Below are 15,321 nucleotides of genomic sequence, written 5' to 3' on the forward strand. Positions count from 1 at the left end.
TATATATATATATTCATATATATATATATATATATATATATATATATATATATACATATACATATACATGTACAATATGTATCATGGAATATATATACATGACTATACGTATAAGTATTTATGTATATATATATATAGTGTGGTATGCGCATTTTTGTGTGTATGTGTTCGTGTTCGAACTTACAGTATTGCAATGTTGAGAGAGGAAGAGAGATATTCATGTATTACTGTTCATTTTCAGAAATGAGCAAACCTAAACGAGATAAGGCGTTTTTCTTTTCATCCTTTATTTAGCAAAAGCAGTATGGACATACACAGATAGCTTCTCTGTGATCTCTGACAGTTCAAATACACAATAGTACTGATTTATCATTTGAAATAAATAACAAGCACAAGCAAAGAAGCATACTGATCTTTTTGGTTATTCTTTTCTGCTCATCACATTCAGGAATTTCTGAATATTTCTTCTTCTTTTCAGCTTAATACTCAAAGTTTAAATGACCACATCTATACACATTTATTCACAATAATCTCTCTGTACATTATGATACATCGCAGTCTCTTTTGTTTAGACAGAAAATTGGAATATATGAAATATTGCGTTGTCTGACAGCAAAGAAAGTTTAGTAACAATGAATCTTTCGCCATTCCATTCTTCATTACCCTTTTATAGCGATCAACCATCACAACATGCATACATGACATGGCAGTGTAGTTTGTTGGCAAGAGCAAGACCAAGATTTCTGTCATTAGAAACATATTATAGAAACGCGACAAACTCTATTGCATACACTCATCATATCACATCTTAATCACGACCATGTCTTCATTGATGTTACAGGTATAACTACTCTACGAACAAGACGGAGGTATGCATCTATACTACACACTGCCTGAAATTTTAAAACGAGTACTAAGTTCACCACTTCAGATACCTGGAAAGCAAAATATTGTTTTTCTGTATATCTTTCCCGACAAATAAACATAACAGCAAAAAACAAACAAACAAACAAACGAACAAACAACCTTCAAAAAAATAAACACAAAAGGTTACTCCACTACATCACTTAATTTTGAGGGTGGTACTTGAGAGAAAATGATGGTACTTCCTGTACACAAGTTAGGAGGCAACGATTCACAGACCTCGCGATCATGAGCAATTCAAAATATCACAATTTCCTTTTAAAGAATTAACTCAACTGTTCAGATACTGCTAAATTATCGGAGCTTGGATTAAATACGAGCACATGGTGAAATTGTTAAATAATGTATATGTTGGACAAAACACGACTTAAATTCGTCAAAATACTGTCTATTTTACATCAACTTGCTCACAAGAGCATACAAGAACTGTAAGATTTACCATCAGGATAAAGAAAAATATGATGCAAACGTTTTTAATCCCACAACAAAAATGAATAAAATTCGTTCTTGATGGATGTAAAATACCTCTGTAAAAATCCTTTTCCTGACATATCAAAGTCATAATATGTGACGCAAATACCGTCGTCCACTCTCTCGCCAATCAGATATTGTGCTTCATACAGGGCCTTATACAACGAAGACCACTACAAGCACGAAAGACATCTGAACATAGCCATAATTCGACATGTTTATCCTTTATACGGATCCGACAACTATGTTACCATTGTACACAAATCAACCTACTTTCAGGGCCATCTATCTGTTAAATATGTCTGGGCCATAGACATAATCTCTCTTAGAGAAAAAAAAAGTTTACAACTCTATATCAAAGCGAAGTTTATTACAAGCATAATAGGCTGATGCAAATACAGTCATTATAATCTATCACCATTTTATATGATTAGAAAGTATTTTCTGTCACTGGACTGGTACGTCATCAGTATCAAACCCAACGTCCATTGTCGTTTAGTCGATGGCTCCGTCTTTTTCCCATCGTTCAAAGCAGCATTGCGAAGAAGAGAGATGTGAATAGATCAGCCCTCTCAAAGGTATCTGGAGTTCAAAAGTTTCACTATCTCTTTCGATGCATTGAATTAAACAATGGCTCATTCCGGCGTGACTTCCGGGTAGAGTTCAAGCGGCATACAGAGGGTGCCATGACAGTTACGATGCGATGGGGCTCAACATGAACACACCAAAGAAGGAATTTTCTGGCAGCGTGTTGATCCTAAGGTGTGTGTTTCTCACATTAACCTCGATGGTATCGCCATCATCTAGCCTGAAGACTCCGCCATGGTACTTGGTGGAGAACCGCCCGAAAGGAACCACGCTTCGCATCAGATTCTCGCCATTCAACATCGTGCTAAAAGTCTGTAACAACCGAAGAAAAAGGACAATGATGTTTTAATGGAAGATCAAAAAAACAAAACAAAACAAAACAAAATAAAAACAAATCACGTGACAGTCAATTAGCTTTGTCTGTTTGTTGTTGTGTTTTGACATGTAGCTCACGACGGAGCAATATATTTTGGCGCTTAAGGAGTTCACGCAAAGATACAGGCAAGGTTCTTAATTTTCATCACAATGCTTACACACATCAGGGGCGGATCCAGGAATTTCGTAAAGAGGGGGCGTGTTTACAAAAATAAAGGGGGGGGGGCGCACGCACCCCTCCCCCCATTTTTTTCTTTTTATTTCTTTTGTTTCAACAAAAAATAAAGGGGGGGGCGTGCGCCGGTTGTGGTCCTCCCTGGATCCGCCCCTGCACATTATAAAGCCTTGCTTTAAGCTTATCAATAATGAGTATTTCAAAAGCAGTCTCATTAATTTAGTAAGGTTACCATAAGACAATATGTCACTATGCTGTTAATCAAATTTGATATAAAGTCTACTCACCATTGGTGACACATTGTCGTCACTATCTGTCTCCCGCGCACTATCTGGACTGTCGCTAAAGTAGATTTGGCTGTAGACGTAATACAAGCCGGGCTTTTGGATTCTCAGTACTCCTCTGCTCTGACTGAATTCAACGTTGTGGCTGGCTTTTTCTTTCCAGATCAGGAGGCGACCTGTGATTGGATGAAAGAAATCGAGATCGATAATCAAAAGAGGAACATTTGTAATACGCAGCTAGGTAGGATAATAGATAGGTGAAAGTATGGAGACGGATATACCGGGCTAGGATGATAAAAAAAAAACAAAAAAAAAAAAAAAAAACGTGGTATATAAAGTTATTACAATACACTACTTTGGCTCCTTTTATGATATAAGCGAGCAAATTTGGGCAGGGTTTCATCGATTAGGCTACAGGCATACGACGCATTGCATTTGAAGCGGCCCTGGTGATATTGGCGGAAATATTACTTTTTCGAAGTTTTTGACAAGGAAGAGAGGATGAAAGAGAAGAAAAAGAAGAAAACCTAACAGATTATATCAGTAGTTGCCCTAGAAGAAATAATAACGAAAGTTATCGTCACAGCTGCAAAGATTAAGTTTGAAGAAAAGAAAAGGAGGGAGCGAGATCACACTTTACCTTGCAAATCGTCGTCACTCATTCTTTCTTGTTGATTGAAGCCAACCAAGTGGGCGTAGGCTTGGCATCCCTCGGGGGCCATGGTAGGAGGAGTCAATGTCGAGAGACTGTTAGACTCATCTCCAGTCATCTGAACAAAAATAAAACCAAAGAAACCGGTGCGCACACAATGTTACTTAATGTTGAATGTTGGATATGATGTATCTAGTAATAGTTGGATTGCGTTTCCCAGAAACAGGGAAATTATTCCAAAAAAAAAAAACACAAGGAAAAAGAAAACAGAAGTATTAATCTTGATGCTTCACTAACACTGAAGAAATTTGATGCCAATGTTAGGAACCTGTGCCGGACTGCATGAAGTATATTGTCGATTGCCTGCTCAGTCTGCTTACTCCATGGTCACCTTGGAGTTTTGGTAAAAATCCCCCCAAAAGTTGTACCCATGTTGCAATCTCTGTATACATTTGTCTCCCTGGAGTGATTTACGCACATCTCACAACAGAGAGGTTTGGGTGGGTACAATGCCTCGACATCCGGGCATAATCTCTGTTCAACGTGGTCACGCTCGAGTGCACAAGTACGATGGCCATCCCCCTTAAAGGGAAGATAAACCCCAAGAGCAATGTGGATTGAGTGAAAGCAGCAACATTAGTAGAACACATCAGTGAAAGTTTGAAGAAAATCGGAAAATCGATGCAAAAGTTATGAATTTTTAAAGTTTTGGTGTTGGAACCGCTGGATGAGGAGACTACTAGAGGTTATGACGTATGAGTGGACAACAATACCAAGAAAATATAAAGAAAATTCTACAAAAATCAATTTTTCATGAAAATAACAAATTCCATCAACTTGATATTGACATATGTTAAGGGTAGCAATTATTCCCCCTGCTTTTTGAAAGAGGTTGGTCCATGGCTCTTTCATGATTCTAGAAAAGTGAATTTTTGTTGAATTTCCTTTATATTTTCTTTGTATTGTTGTCCACTCATACGTCATATCCTCTAGTAGTCTCCTCATCCAGCGGTTCCAACACCAAAACTTTAAAAATTCATAACTTTTACATCGATTGTCCGATTTTCCTCAAACTTTCACTGATGTGTTCTACTAATGTTGCTGCTTTCACTCAATCCACATTGCTCTTGGGGTTTATCTTCCCTTTAAAGAAACCAAAAATCTATTTTCTCATGCAGGCAAACACAACTTATAGGCATTGGGTGATGCTATTTAAAGAGATTTAATCTATTTTGAGAATTGGCTTTATAAATTCGTGCTTCCAGTGCACAACTTGCGTCAATTCCCGAGAACAATGGATACACTGTTTCATGTTATCACTTAAATAGTGTGGGGAATTGTTGGAAGAGCTCAGTTGTCCCATCATCTTCTAAAAAAGAAACTTTCAAAATGTGATTAAGATATTATAAAGTCAGCATTGACAATGCTACCATGTGTTTATCATCACATCATAGTTATTGGGTATTCTGAATTCAATTCTCTTTAATTTCATACCAGTAACTTAACTTGGATGGCTTTCTAAGTAGAACCACAGCCTCTTTGCTTGCCATTCACTCCCCCTGTCTTTTTTCTTCTTTTTTAGCGTTCCGTCTATTGCCAAATATACATCATAATGAAATACTTGTTTATGTTTTTTCTACAAACAAAAATGATGGGAATAACCTGAAACCGACGGTGGATATTTAGACATAAAAAACAATTTCAACTGAGTGGCAATTATTGACCCACCTGTGCGGAGTCTCCTTCCGTGTTCGGCTCCGTTCTGCCCTCCCCGTTGGGGCGCGCCATAGATGGGGCTGGCTTGGGGAAAAGCGCACCGTGGCCATGAAACGTTGAGTAGAAGTTTAACAGCGACAGGCTCAAAGCCATGATGGAGAGGACGAAACATACTCCGATGATGCAAGCTGTCATGTTGCACGGAGATGCTGACTGGATGATCTTTGCGCGTTTGCTGAGACTACGCGAAAGTTGCCTCCGTACACTCAGCTGGCGGGTTGGGCGCTGCTGAGCGTTGTAGTATTGGTGGGTCTGATGGGGAGGATGGGGGATGTTGTGTAAAAGATGGGTGTTGCTGTGAGAAAAGTCTGGCTTTGATTCGTCAAAGATGGTTACAGCCGTTGAAGAAGCCATTTTATCTTTGTTATCAAGTTCTGATATGGTTGGTATATTGATTAGTTGAGTACGTTAAAACGAAGGAACACTAGAAACCTGATTTTATCTCTTTCACTCTGGAACTAACTGAAACCTTTCTTCAGTAGTATTTATATTGGAAAACAGTTGAAGTGTCCCGTCAACAGAACGATAGTAGAACAGATCTGGGATATATTGTCCCCCTCTCTCTTGTCGATAGCGATAATGTGTAGATGTCCACTCCAATCGCAAACAAGCAAATCTCCATGAACACAGATACCACGCTTATGGAAATCCCAGTGCTCAGAGCTCTATTATTGCGAAAGATACGCTAATATTTCAGGCAATGGGGAATACCAGATAGTTAAAACACGAGGAATGTCACAAGGCTTTGTGCCTAATCTGCACTAAACTCCGTAGCACAATGTACACGTTGATCAAATTCAGCAAATCGCTGAACAGTGAAAAGAAAGAGCAGTTACCACGACGATCTGGAAGAAAATAGAACCGTTACTATTGTGCAGTCGAAATAAACTGTAAGAAGCAGTTTGATACGGTTTTCCTCAAAGCTCTCTGAGTTATAAGAGAGTGTTTCTTCTTGTCTTCTCAGCTTTAGACTGTCCTGGCACTGCAGATCACACCAGTATTTATACTCAGTAACCAAGACTGGTTTTCCCCACTCAGAGTTTGTATCTTGAATGTGGAAAATGCCTGCCCTGTACTTGTACAGGCACAGGCACAGTACAAGGGAATTCCCCACACGCGGCTCGATCTCTGCGCATTAATGACGCACGTCACAGCTAGTCTCGCGTTCCCAGGTTCTCCACCTTGTCTCCGCCCACTTTTTTATCTCACCGTTGTGTACGTACCGGGGGGGGGGGGGGGGGGGTCATCAGGCGTTTTGTCAAACGTTTTTATTTTCCGTCAGATGTAAAAATTTCAGTAACTTTAAAACAGTTTTTCAGGAAAAAAAATGCAGGACAAAACGCTTGATGAAATGCCCCGCCCCTTGTGTCAAACGCGCTTGAATGTAGCATACTAGTACCTTAATTGTTAGTTATGTTTTATTCAAAAGCTTTAATATGACCCTCAGAAGATTTTCTCTCCATTTATTTTCTTGATTATGTTATGATAATGCATCAAATCATAACTTTAAAATATTAATTTCAATTTGTTCTTTTATTGTATTTTCACTAGAATGGTCACAGAAATTGATGATATATCACTAAGGAAAATGTTGGGAGAAAATATAAAAAGTTTCTTAAATCATACCTAATGATACCTTGTATGATTTACTTAGAAGCATCCAGTCAATGTAAAAGAAATGGGTATCATTCTTTCATTGTTGGATATTTCAAGTTATTAATTCCATGAAATATCATTGAAAACGGCCTTGTCAATCTTTTAACTTACTTTGATATTTCCTGTTCAAATCGCAGAGATCACCATACTTGACAAGAGTTTCGTTTAGATACTCTATATTTGGAATCCGGAAGGAAGCGATAGAAAACGCGCGAGGACATAATACTGAACTGACAGTCGATGGTCACTCAGCCTCTCTCCAGCCAATCACTGGTCAGATACCAAAATGACGAGTTTTACGTCACTGCTTTGTCGTTTCACATGAAGGCGTGAAGCACGCAATGAAAGAGGATGGTAAAATCTCTTAACTCCTTTCACAAATCGGCTACTAGTATACTTGTTTAAAGTTAGAGAGACAGACACAACGACAGACAGACAGACAGACAGACAGACAGACAGAGGGAGAGAGGTGAAGAGAGAGAAGAAACGCACACACATATAGACACACACACACACACATACACACACACACACACACACACACACATTATACTCTACACCAAAGAATAGAAGGAAAGCGGGACAGAAAAGGAGAAATGACTCTCGCAATAATACATAACTCTGTAAACCTATTTGTGAATCCCTCTTTATCGGTATAATAGTGTCCTTGTTATAATGGTTTGTAGAATTTTTATACGACAAAATTACAAAGAATTCATCCGCTTCTGTCAGCTTAATTTCGCCCCAGGAATTTTCCCAGAGCAAATTGGCATCAGGTCAAAATCCTGTTAAAACGAAGCTAGTCATGTGCACGTGTAATTTCTTCTTTTTCTTTTTCTTCTTCTCCCCCTCCTCTTCCTCCTCCTCCTCCTCTTCCTCCTACGATCTCCTTTTCCTTCCAAGATTATTCTACTTCTCCTGCTTGTTCTATTTGTTCCTTCTTATTTCTCTTATATTTTCTTTTAGGGATGTTTGTAAGCTCGGCTTAGTCTCGCACGTCGAACATCATCACAGTTTAATTGAACACTGTATTATTCTATGGACGACTCTCAATTTTGCAAGTAATCATTTTGTGACCATAAGATATCATTTATACGACTAAATATAAAAGATAATGTTAACGATAGTGATAATACTGATGATGATGATGATGATGATGATGATAATAATAATAATAGAAATAATATAAACATTAATAATGCTAATGCTAATAATGCTAATAACAATAATAATAATAATAATAATAATAATAATAATAATAATAATAATAATAATAATAATAATAATGATAATAATAATGGTAAAAATAATACTAATAGACTGACACTTAAAACAACGATAATGCTAATTAAAATTACAATGACAAAAGTAGCAATATAGCAGCAATGCGGATAATTACAATAACAATGATGATCAGGATAAGACGAAAAGAAGGAAGAATTCTTTGCATGTATACATAAAACGTTTACATTGAAAAAAAAATGGTTATAAGCATAGCAAATATTTACAAATGTCTTTTTTAAAATTGACTTTCAGATGGTCATTAATTGCTAAAATTTCCTGGTGTACATCAGGCTATAGTGGGAAACTCAGATCTAGTATCAGTTTTTTTCCACACGCTCTAAATATCCTTTGGTCTTGGATTCAACGCAAACTGAAGGCGAGTCTGGCCGGAGTAAAGAACTCATCAAAGATTTTTTGGAAAGCCTATTAAGTTTTAAAGGGTGTGTACAGTTCTGGTCGAGGTGAAGATTTAGCTTTTAACATTTTGTGAGATATTCAGAAACCACTCTATGAGATGCAAAAGAGCATGCAGTTCTAAGGGGTATCAAAAGTTTATTCGATGAAAGTCGGTTTTGAAATGGCTGAGATATCCGAAAACAAGGTGAAACAAAGAGATACTAATAAAGTTGGGGCATGTCGCCTTTTATTATTAGCACTATTTTGGATATCTCAGCCATTTCAAAACCAATTTTCATCAAATAAACGTTGAATCCTTCTTAAAATTACATGCTCTTTCATATTTCATAGGAAGCTTTTCATTATCTCACTTAGGAATGTTCAAAACATGAATCCCTACCTCAACCAGTACTGTACAGTCCCTTTAAGTGCGTGGAGCCATCAATTTGATCTGGGCCCTGTTGCATAGAACCCTTACCGCTGGACTTACCGCTCCTTTCTAGCGGTAAGTCTTGAAATTAGCGGTAAATTTTATAATCCTTGATGCTGATTGGCTGTGACGCCTAATTTTGACGGTAGTTACCATTGAAATTCAACGGTAAGTTTTATGCAACGGGCCCCTGGTTTGAGAATGTGCTGCGGATAAACCACTATACACACAGAGCGACCAACATCCTGCAGAAACGCAAACAAAATATATTAAAAGCGATGTATATAAGAAACCACATGAATAAAAAGAAAAAATGACGTGTGACCAGATGAGGCCTAATACTATATGTTTGCAAAATGGGTGATATTACTATAACATACCGGTAAAGAGCGGTGGCCCGGTGGCCCTGGACCGCTAAAATTGAATATCGGGCCACCAAACTTCCATAACGAAATCTTTTGGTGGTCCGATCAGGCAGCTAATATTCCAAATTATTAATATAAACAATATATATATACTCGAGGGGTTCGAGGTACGAGTATTAGCATCATCGCACTATAATATAATATATTATATATATATATATATATATATATATATATATATATATATATATATATTATATTTATATGTATATATAAAATATTCATAATTGAAACAAAGAAAGAAATCTGACCAGAAACAAATATAAGGATAAATAGTGAAAACTTTGAGCAAAGAAAATGGGTTTTATAATATGTTAATACATAGGCCTACTTATTTGCGATACAGAATATAGCCTCGTGTGTATAAGAAATGAAAACAAAAATGAATATCTAAATATATAGCGTAACCAGATCTGCGCTCTACTCAGATATTCGTTTTTGTCTTTGGAAAAGCCCCTCGTATCCGTATAGTGTGTGACTCATGATCGGCCATGCTGACCACAGATCCACGGACTGTGTCTTTCACAAACTCGTAACGTTGATTTATTCTTGATAATTTTATAGGTATTAATTCTCAGCCTGTCAAGGTGCTGCTGAATGGCTGTTTACGAATTTTGCTCGCACGAACCACAAGCTGATGTCAATAAATCGATGTCCACTCCATAGAGAACCAAAGAATAAAAATGTCACGCAAGAATACACATTCATACACATCACTGTATTGTCCGACAAACTTAACAAACTACAGAATTGTATAAGGAAGCTCAGTGTACGTCACTGCCGGTCTATTGTCCCACTTGAGCGCACTCGCGCGCTTTCGCTTCACTTTACAACGTTTTGCATCGTTTGGATAATTTATTTTTCTGGGATTTTCTTAACAGGCCAAGGATCCGTGCATCTTTAGTCGTGCTAAAAATAAAACCGAAAGTTGCTGCGTGTAAATTGCCTTCAGTATGACCCGGAATATAGGCTGACCTTGTAAATGCATTAATCAAAATCCGCCGGAAATGAATATAGACTCTTTATCGCTCACAAGTGCACATTTAAATCATTCTATACCAATGTACATTTCGATTAATTCAGCCCATTATTGCCCGAAAACAGAACTAAGTGGACTCATAGAAGAACAAACAAAATAAAACGAAGTGAAACCTCATTTTACCATTACAGTTTGTGTCACCCTTTTTGGCTTAAAGAGAAACGTATATATCACTCGATGGAAGTTGAGAAAAGCAAAGCTGATTCTTTCAAATGTTATAAATTTCACAAGTTTGAGTTGAGTTCCACGAACGCTCACTCTGAATGGGAGCTCTTAAACAATTATTTGGTGTCATCTAGAAAGGGTAGCACGTGAAATTAATCCAAAAAAAAATTCGCAAAATTGATTACTTTCGATTCAAAGGATTTTCAAATCAAACTTTAAAGGGGAATTTATCTCATAAAAACACTCACTGAATGTATAATAAAACAACAACAACAACTGAATAATCTATTAACAAATTCCGATTTTTGGTCAAGTTTTGATTTAATCCAAGAGCTGTTATCTCTGGATAAGAACACACTAACAATGATGTGACAATGAAACAACGTCATTAAGAAAAGATCGAAATTCCACAAAATGTTACTTCAATGGAAAGTAAACATTACTTCGACTTAACATTAACATTGTGTTAATGGCATAATCCTTCAACCTGTCTTTTTAGTGTGATAAAGCAAACACTTTTTATAACTTAAAAAAAATCCGATTTTCATCAAATTGCAGTAATGTCTGTATACTACATGTAATGATTATGTATGCATTCACTAAACCTACACAAAAGAATAATTTGGAGTAAATTCCATTTAGATTGCGTACTTCACGTATCTGACTGTAATTTAAGGAAACCATTAAGCAGAAACTTGGCTCTTTGAATAAATGACATAAACAAAACTAAAGATCCATTGAGAGGCAATTTCCACCAGACTTTCGATTTTGAAAGTATATGATTTCCTATTGCTACACGAATCTATTGGTGTTATGAAATACGATATGGAAATATGATTTGACATTGATGGGTAATAAATGAATTGACATATATTTCTTGATGTAATAATTCTCCAAATATTATCTCCATTTCTCATTCCACCTGTCTCAATTTGGCTTGGCATCACTGCACGCTTCACTAAATCCCATCCATTTATTAAAAAGAAATACTTCAGGGCGAAACCAATTATGATTTATATATACGTATAGGCCTATACTACATAAGCATAAGAAATTAGACGCAGCTCCTTTATCTTCTTTAATTAATTCAAGCTTTCGGTCCTATAGGCCTCATCAGGATGTATTATTATATGACACAGAACTCAAACATAGTTACTAGCAAAATAATATGTGCATTATACATAACGTCGATCCTGATGAAGACCAACATAGGATATTTAAAGCTCGAGTATAAAGGAAGATTATATGACGAAGTTACGGTTAGGTGGAATATCATTTCATATACGCATATTAGACACTGTCTTGTATGTTTGTGTCTGCGTGGGTTTTATTATTAGTTTGTTGTTGTTGCGATATATACTCGTATATAGTTTTATTATAGTCAAACGGAAATGAGCCCAAAGATTGAACTGCGTGCATTGGTTTACTGTTACAATTTGCTATTGCGAAGGTTCGTTCGTTATACACACCCTTTCTCATCAATGATATTTAATATTTTCAAATATTGTTAATATATGAATATATGATATGCCTTTGCAATTTTTATAGCACATTCTTTATATGTGACATCAATAATTTACTTAATGAGAGCATGGTATGCTTCACACTTAACTTATTCACAATGTTACTTTCTTATCAAACTAATCAAGATAATGTTTACTGCACGAATATATCCCGTTTGATATATTTTCTAATTCCAAAGTTGACTTGTGCTGATGAACTTCATTGTTCAAGTTTGTTAGTTCCTTTTGACGATGAGATGCAGTATTTTTTCTTAAAATAACTTAACCCGGGGAGATTACGGGAAATGCATTCCCTCAAAGACGTACTAGCCGTCTCGCGTTATAAAAGCAAGAATAAATAAATGATAGAAAAGATAAAAGATAAAAATGATTTAAAAACGAAAGTTGTTCCAGCCCTGGAAGAGACAACGTGATAAACTAAAACGCGGAAATTCGGACTTCCGATATTTTGGGTTTCTCCGGCGTAGTGATTCCCCTCATGTTCAGGCACATGATATTGATTCTCTCTTGTATATAGGGCTGTATAGTGTTATAACTATGATGATTCCATACAGGCAGGCAAAATGATTGGAAAAAGATTTAGAGATCACACAAAGGTTGAAATGAGGTAAATTATGCAATGTAAATGAAAAGAGAGGAAAAAAAGTGAAGTTGTAGTTGAAGAAAAAAATATGATGGGAAATGGATTGTTAGGTATTCAACAATTTTGTTTTGACATTCAATTCAATGTACACAAATACATCCGTTTGTGACAAGCGTAGTATCAGGCATAAATGCACGCATGAATGCATGTGAATATCGCGGTTAGCGGCTGACCGCATAAATAATATACGACAGACAAAACAGATCACTGTGGTCACTATGCAGTTGAGTTAAAGTTCGTGCGAATATTTTAGTAGCCCTACTACACCTTGAAGAGTTATGGATTTCGGGAGATGGTGAATGGTGTGTATTTGGTGTTTTTAGGACTATGACGTCATAATACCAATCAAGTAAATTCAAGATGATCACGATCTATATCATTATGTACTCTGGTAGTGATATCTTTACGTATCAATTACATGGTACGCCTAAATCACTGAACATCGCTTGCCCGAACATAAGGTTATACATTGTATTTTGTTTTGTGTGACATGTACACGTGTATGTACACATCCTGGCAGCAAAGTTTTTACAGCCTGCTTTTAGGCATTAATTATGTATGGTTTCATCCAAGGCAAGAATAGCAAGAGCCTTTTGTTGATTAATCATCTAATCCAGACTTATAACATATAGGCCTATCAGTCATGCTTAAAAAGTTTCTGGACGTTGTTGTTTTGTTTATGTGTTTGTGTGTTTGTTTGTTTGTTTGTTTGTTTGTTTGTTTGTTTTTTAAACACAGAAAATTAAGAGAACAGTTAACACAGCGTTGAATATCTTGTCGTGCCCCTCCGGAAAGAAGACGTTTCTTCCTTTCTTCCTTCCTGACAGCTTTCCTGTTCAGGTCATGAACGGGACAAATACATAAATAAATAGAACATCGTGTGTGTGTGTGTGTGTGTGTGTGTGTGTGTGTGTGTGTGTGTTGTGTGTTTTACACAGTCTCGTCTTGAGATTAACTCAAAGCCTGTCTTTATTCAAAGGGAAGCAAACAACACTTCCATCATTCGCTAAAACTGTTGAACCGTAATATCTACCCATTGTAATACCGTCAGCTAGTAACTATGCGGCAAACAAACCGCCCCGCGCATTTCTGTACACTTTGTGCGATTTCATTGATAAAAAGTTAAACTGGGAGTGTAAATAGAGCTATTTAGGGAATTACCGTGCGATGACGTAGCTCTGTTGTTGAACAGAAGCTCTACTGCAGTTTTCCTTTGTAAGTTTATGGATCCACAGACAACACTCTGAATACACATGAAATTAGGGAATTTTCGTCCCAAGAGAAAGGGGGGGGGGGAGTTGATTTAGATCTGTATACATCGGTGTTATCACCATTGTGTAATTCTTCTTCATTTTGCACAGTGTGAATATGACTTCTTTTTATTATTGCTATTATTATTATTATTATTGTCATTATTATCACAATGCAGTGTATCAGTACACATACAATACAAAACAAAACAATATATAGTGTATAACACGTAAGAATATTAACACGTGCAGGTGTGGGCTGCTAAAAGAATGAATTAATGTTATTTCGAACCATGCCAGCCCATCAAAAGTTAAAACTTTAAATTATTCGATAACGAACTTGACTGAAGATTACTATACAAAGTGCACTGTACTGCCAATGATTGGTCATATATATAGCTTCTTGTCGCCTCCTATAGAAATATCTACATAATTTCTTTCATTTTATTCATGTCAATGAGTAGTTTACATGCTTGGAACAGTATAAAAAGCAGTGCCACCATAACACTCAATACTAGTGTTTTAAAGATTTTTGCGTTGAAAGTATAATTTCTTAGATTTAGCAAACCTCAGAATCCGTGTTCTTTTTTTTTCTGCTGCCGCACACTATACGAGTATGCCTACATACTCGCGCGTGAGCACAATGCGGGCCTGATACATGTATACTGTATATGTGAAGCCGTCCGCTCTACAGAAACAACGCGAAATGTGGTCGTTTTAACAGGTGGATGTTATAGTTTCTTTACTTAGTAATTAACTTATATGCGCGTTACGTCTTAACCCATTTCATACAGAATTCTGAAATGCCAACAGATTCGGGTTAATGTGAACGGGTTAATTTCCATGCAGAACTATTGCAAAAGAATATGTACAAACCTTGATTGTTTGGCAACCGATAATGAATATCATTCATACGATAACAAAAAACAAAGAAGAGGGTCCAACATGATGCTCGTGGAATAAAGGGGTAGGGAAAGAGAGAGGGTGGGAAGTAAGAGAGGAATGACAGAAACATCCTGACACTCGTCTTGCCAAGACAACTCATCATACATACATACATACATACATACATACATACATACATACATACATACATAGGACCTACATACAAACATATTGTGTACAAAATTACACTCTCACAGATCACAGTGATGCATTCACATTAGTATTATGACATTCAGTGTTGTTATCGTCATGTAAAAAGTGCCATTGAAGTAACATTCAAAGAAAATATCATTTAAGAAGCATCTAGCATTATATTCTTC

At 36.5% G+C, this 15,321-nt stretch overlaps 1 protein-coding gene across 1 annotated transcript; it reads right to left on the reverse strand.

The window, feature by feature from the left end:
* Window positions 1-394: 394 nt before the first annotated feature.
* Window positions 395-6,194, reverse strand: LOC140244578 (uncharacterized). The gene is made up of 4 exons (XM_072324203.1): window positions 5,198-6,194; window positions 3,458-3,587; window positions 2,821-2,993; window positions 395-2,295 (listed from the first exon to the last, which is right to left on the reverse strand). The coding sequence occupies exons 1-4, from the start codon at window positions 5,597-5,599 to the stop codon at window positions 2,089-2,091; spliced, it is 912 nt and encodes a 303-aa protein (XP_072180304.1). The 5' UTR covers window positions 5,600-6,194; the 3' UTR covers window positions 395-2,088.
* Window positions 6,195-15,321: the final 9,127 nt, after the last annotated feature.

Source organism: Diadema setosum, chromosome 21, assembly GCF_964275005.1.
Source record: "Diadema setosum chromosome 21, eeDiaSeto1, whole genome shotgun sequence".
Lineage (NCBI taxonomy): Eukaryota > Metazoa > Echinodermata > Echinoidea > Diadematoida > Diadematidae > Diadema > Diadema setosum.

Coding starts and splice junctions, on each gene's coding strand:
- LOC140244578 (XM_072324203.1), bottom strand. CDS start 5,599: ATGGCTTCTTCAACGGCTGTAACCATCTTTGACGAATCAAAGCCAGAC. Junction 3,588..5,197: donor CGGAAGGAGACTCCGCACAG/GTGGGTCAATAA, acceptor ATTTTTGTTCAG/ATGACTGGAGATGAGTCTAA. Junction 2,994..3,457: donor GAGTGACGACGATTTGCAAG/GTAAAGTGTGAT, acceptor ATCCAATCACAG/GTCGCCTCCTGATCTGGAAA.